General features: G+C 43.5%; 1 protein-coding gene across 1 annotated transcript in view; it reads right to left on the bottom strand.

The window, feature by feature from the left end:
- Positions 1-765: 765 nt before the first annotated feature.
- LOC139166282 (transmembrane protein 191C-like) overlaps positions 766-6,000 on the bottom strand; it is an 81,131-nt gene continuing 75,896 nt past the window's right edge. Inside the window, exon 2 of the mRNA XM_070749633.1 lies at positions 766-1,862. Within this exon, the coding sequence (XP_070605734.1) occupies positions 942-1,862 (921 nt within the window). The 3' untranslated portion in view covers positions 766-941. The remainder of the gene's footprint in view (positions 1,863-6,000) is intronic.

Below are 6,000 nucleotides of genomic sequence, written 5' to 3'. Positions count from 1 at the left end.
CAACTCTGTTATTCTGTTATTATTTTCCAAAGCTATTCCTAATTTGATGCTCACAATGAAATGGATCAAAAAACCCATCTGTTGCAGGCCTGATAGATATGGAGTTGCTTGCACATTAAAACATGGGAGACAATAACTAATAAGGCCCCTCCTTCACGATCACCCAAAGTCTTCAGCATGCAGCATACAACATACTAGAAGAGAAAGAGCAAGAAGAATGGCTAGCATCACGTCGTGCATTCATTCATGTGGACATAAAAAGGAGAACAGCTTTTGTTCTCTATCCCACAAGAACCATGTTTGGTCACCAAGACTTTGCATATCAAATAACAAATAACAATAACAAAGTTGGAAGGGACCTTGGAGGTCTTCTAGTCCAACCCCCTGCTTAGGCAGGAAATCCTACACTACTTTATCCAACATTTGCTTAAAAACCTCCAGTGTTGGGGCATTCACAACTTCCGGAGGCAAGCTGTTCCACTGATTAACTGTTCTGACTGTCAGGAAATGTCTCCTTAGTTCTAAGTTGCTTCTCTCCTTGTTTCGTTTCCACCCATTGCTTCTTGTTCTAGCCTCAGGTGCTTTGGAGAATAGGTTGACTCCCTCTTCTTTGTGGCAACCCCTGAGATATTAGAACACTGCTAACATGTCTCCCCTGGTCCTTCTTTTCATTAAACTAGCCATGCCCAGTTCCTGCAACCATTCTTTCTATCTTCTGCCCTGTTTGAAAAGTTGCACAAGGAATCCATGCAGGATTCATTATTATTTTTATTATTGTTATTGACTTTCTGTAACTAAGCAAAATCTAATAGAGGGCAAAAAAAACATAGAAAAAAGAATCGTATATACAAATATAAATAGACAACACATACACACAGTTATATGTATGTATAAATATACGAGGGTTCTTCAAATATACAACGTAGGATTCCTTTTGCTTATCAAAATGGTAAAAGGCCCTCATTTCTGCTCTCGAGATAAGGGGAGAAACGATGCACAAGTCGGTCAATGCTCTGGTCACTGAGCAGCACCAGAATTGTCTCTGAGATGAAAAAGGGGTTAACAAAATGTGTGTATGCAAAGACCAGGCCAAGGAATAGAGCACAGCCAAGCAGAAACATCATCAGGACTTTGGCTGCTGTCCACAACCAACCCATAACCTTTTTTTCCTTTGACTCATCTCCCACCAGCCTGAGCTCCACTTGTTCATGCGTTGAGATGCCTATTGGCATCTGGTCCAGCTGTCCAGAGGAGGCCTGTTGGACGCAGAGGTCCTGTTGCTTCTGCAGGTCTTTGATGCGCTTCTTCCGTTCGTCTTGGACTGTCTGAAGATTTGTGACTTTCTCCTTCAGTTGGCCGGAATGGATTCTCTCCACGTGGTAGTTGTGCTCCATCCTCGCCAGTTTGTCCTCCAGCTTACGCAGGTAGTTTTGAACCTCTGAAGGAAGGTTCCGCATTTGGTCAAGTTCATTCTCTTGAGCGGGCTGGTTGTCTTTGAAGACGGCCACCTGACTCGTGACCTCCTGCATTTCCTGGTGGAGTTCTTCGTTGGCTTTCACCAAAGACTTGTTCTGCAGCGCTAATTCCTGGATCACCGTGTTGGCCTGGTCCAACCTTTGTCGGATGTCCTCCACAGTTATCTGCAAGTGTTCTATGGTGGACTTCAGGAAACCCATTGTCTCCCTGAGAGACCTTTGCTGCTCTTTGATGCATTCCTTGTCTTTGAGGAACATCTTGTTCTCGGAATCCAGGCAGGCTAAAGTCCCTTTCAGTTCTTCTATCTGGAGACGGAGACTTCTATGGGTTGCTGAGATGTCTTCCAAGGGTTCTACAGTCATCAGAGATTTTTTCAAGATGCTGTGCTTTTGGGAGAAATAGAGACATCAAAAATAACTAACTATTAGTACACCAATACAGTAGTCCCTCGCTATACCGCGCTTCACCTACTGCGGCTTCACTTCATCGCGGGTTTCTGAGGAAGTCGATCGGCAGATTTAAACAGCCCGCCGAACTCGATCGGCAGGTTTGTTTTTTTTTAAAAAAAGTCTAAAATTGTAAATACTGTATTTAAATACTGTATCTAAAATAAATACTGTGTGGGAAGGGTTTATAAACACTTAAAACAATGAAAACTTACCAAACAATTACAATATAAATACTTAAATAAGTACTATCAGTCGATAAATTCCCCATCGCGGATTTCATCTATCGCAGCCAGGTCTGGAACGTAACACCAGCGATAGGTGAGGGACTACTGTATCTTTTAAATTTCTCTTTTTAAAAAAAAAATCTGTATTGAGTTTTTACATATAAGACTAGAAAAGAAAAAAAAATAAACAAACAAAACATACAAAGGAAGAAAAACAGACAAATGAACATATAAACTCAAACAACATATAAAACATATTCAGTTTCAGTAGTGTTCTTTATATGCACATAGATATAGTTATTTGCTTATCATCAATTAATATTTTCTCTCACTACGTACATATGTTTATTTGTTATGTAGAAGACATAATTTGTCAACCATACTATTGACTATCACTATCAAGTGACCTAATATTAAGTATTTGTAACTAGTAGTTTCTACCTTTGGGGTCACCACGGCCATCAAACTGGGATATTTTGAGGTCAGTGTTTGGGCTCCTAATTTACAGATGTTTTTTACTGCACATTATTATTAGCTGGCTGACTCCCGACCCCTTATGGAGGTGTGTATCCAGTGATGGACTCCTACGGGTATGGTCAGTTATGCCGAACAAGTAGAAAAATTTTAGTCAGATAGTCAGAACTAGTAGAAAAATTTTGATTTTTTTTCTTTTTTTCCCTTCTGGGCTCCGGGTATGTTTTTCCTATCGCACTAAATGTGGTTGAATGTGTATAATTTTAGAAGAGGGGTGTGTGTGTGTGTGTCCTAGTGATGGGCCCCAGCCTAAACGGTAAAGAACGCGGTTCCGGTGGCGGCCATGTAGTGCGTAGCGTAGCTCTGGTGGCGATGCTGGGCGTGCATGTATGTGCATGCACCACCAGCATTTCCCCGGACCTACGCCTGCCCCGCCCCACCACGAGCACTGCCTTCCACCGCCGTTTGCCCCTTGCTCGCCTCTCGCGCCAGCTCACCACCCACGTGGAAATGGGCAAACAAGTAAGTGCCCGCTCGGCGCTGCCCACCACCGTTTGCCCACCCACCGCCTGCTTGCTGCCATTCACTCACTCGCCTCTCGCTCTTGGAGTGAATGGCGGCAGTGCTGGAAGTGGGGGGAGCCGCTGTGGGAGGCGAGTGAGTGGCGAGTGGCGAGGAAGGCAGCGCTCGTGGCAGGGCAGGCATACATCCGGGGAAGCGCCAGTGGCATCTGTACGCCCGGCATCGCCACCGGAGCTAGGTTACTGGAACGGCCCGGAAGCATGCCCCCTGCTTCCCTCCGGGTTACTGGAATGGGCCGGGAGTGCGCGCGAGCACAATTTCCAGAGGTTTTTTGGCTTCTGCGCATGCGCAGAAACAAAAAAAATCAGAAATCGCACTTGCGTGCATGCATGCACACACAAGGGCGGAAGCAGGGACATGCTCCCAGTCCGTTCCAGTAGGGCTGGGAATGGTAGCCCACTCCTGGTATGTACATACACATACAATTGATATAGTAGATAATGTATATTTTTGTGTGCCTGTGTGTAATAAGTATGCGCACATATGGCATATATAAACAGAATTAAATAGTATAGTTTGGAAGTTTAGTAATAGTAAATATATAGGGAAATTGTATCTCTTTGAGGGAAGGAGAGACCAGGCACCCTAACCCAAACCCTTGAATTGAGTGACATCAAGTTGGCCACCTTTAAGCCAGTCACATGATCTTTAAGCCACCTCCCGGTCACATGATTGTCAAGCCAATCCCACCTGGTCACATGGCCGGCAAGCCACACCCACAAAATAAGCCACGGCCACAATGTGATAGTAATAATTTTGGTAGCCCTTCACTCTGTGTACCTTTTCCATGGTAGATGGTGCGATTCAGTCCCAGGTGTGGAGGTTTCTACTGAAGCAGGTATGACCACTTCTTTACTGTAGTGTTGAACCCCACTTTTCTAACCTCGCCCCCTATTCAAGTAAATACTAAATAAAACAATTTTACAGTCGCTTTTTCTTTCTTATCTGGATATTTTGAACCTGATCTCGCAAGTGCTGCCATCCAGAATAGCCAACAATGCTGGAAATGTTGACACTTGCCATGGTCCTCCAGCCAATGAGATTCAGAGGAGCAAGTGATGTCACAAACAATGGCTTGAACCTGAAATTTTGGGGAAAAACCAATCCTCTGGTTGCCTTTATATGAGAGGGCCTGGCCCATTTAATTTTAGTAGCAAACTAGTAAGACATTTTGCCAAGCAAGCCATGAGTTAGCTTCAACCAGAGCTAGTCCATCTAAATCATTTTATATATAAATGTTGGCTTAATAGAGCCATTCTTAAAATCAGCAAGCAGCTACTTTCATAGATACCTAAAGATGCTTCCTATACCCTACGTATACCCTACGTAGCTTCTTCCCCGGTAATATCCCTTCATGGCACCGGACCAGGGTATCTACGAGACCGCCTTCTGCCGTACGAATCCCAGCAACCGGTTAGGTCCCACAGAGTTGGTCTCCTCTGGGTCCCGTCAACTAAACAATGTCATTTGGCGGGACCCAGGGGAAGAGCCTTCTCTGTGGTGGCTCCGACCCTCTGGAATCAGCTCCCTCCAGAGATTAGAACAGCCCCCACCCTCCTTGCCTTTCGTAAACTCCTTAAAACCCACCTCTGTCGTCAAGCGTGGGGGAACTGAAACATCTCCCCCTGCCTATGTAGTTATTTGTGTATGTATGTTTTCATATATTGGGGTTTCTTGGGGGTTTTTTTAGACTTTTTAAATGTATTATTGTTATTTTAGATTCTAACTATTAGATTTGTCATTATACATTGTTTTTATCATTGCTGTAAACCGCCCCGAGTCTAAGGAGAGGGGCGGCATACAAATCTAATAAATAATAATAATAATAATAAATAATATCACTCTACTAACCAAAGCATACAAAACTTTCACCAGACCAATCCTTGAATACAGCTCATCTGTCTGGAACCCACACTGTATTTGGGACATAAATACATTAGAAAGCATCCAGAGATATTTTACAAGAAGAGTCCTCCACTCCTCTACTTGCAACAGTATATCGCAACCAGACTTGAAATCCTAGGCTTAGAAAGCTAAGAACTATGTCACCTCAAACAGGATCTAAGCATAGCCTATAAAATCATCTGCTACAACGTCCTTCCTGTCAACGACTACTTCAGTTTCAACCACAACAACACACGAGCACACAACAGATACTTAAAGTACACCGCTCCGAACTCGACTGTAGGAAATATACTGCTCCAAAAAATAAAGGGAACACTCAAATAACACATCCTAGATCTGAATGAATATTCTCATTGAATATTTCATTTGCACAATCATTCCATTTGCACAACAGCATGTGAAATTCAGGGGTAGGCTGCTGCCCGGTTGGAGCGGGGGAACGCAGTGAGGTAGCAAAAATGGAGCTCCACCCCAGAGCACCCAATTTGCACAGAAAGATGTTGAAAGAAAATGCAGGGCCGTCCTGCATAAGCCACGCCCACAGTATGGTAGTAAAAATTTTGGTAGCCCTTCACTGGTGAAATTGATTGTCAATTTAATTGAAGTTATATTCTGTTTTCTAAGTGTTCCCTTTATTTTTTTTTTGAGCAGTGTACAACTTTAATAACCGAGTAATTGATGCATGGAACTCACTACTGGACTCTGTAGTATCCTCACCTAATCCCCAAAACTTTACCCTTAGACTAGCCACTGTTGACCTCTCCCGATTCCTGAGAGGTAAGGGGCGTGCATAAGTGCACCAGCATGCCTACCGTCCCCGTCCTAATGTTTCTTTCTCACTAATATCATGTATAACATTGTTATATCTTTGCTTATTACCATCTATCTAT

This window comes from Erythrolamprus reginae, chromosome 4 (assembly GCF_031021105.1).
Source record: "Erythrolamprus reginae isolate rEryReg1 chromosome 4, rEryReg1.hap1, whole genome shotgun sequence".
Lineage (NCBI taxonomy): Eukaryota > Metazoa > Chordata > Lepidosauria > Squamata > Dipsadidae > Erythrolamprus > Erythrolamprus reginae.
Note: the sequence above shows the minus strand (reverse complement) of the source record. Positions and strands in the feature narration are given on the sequence as shown.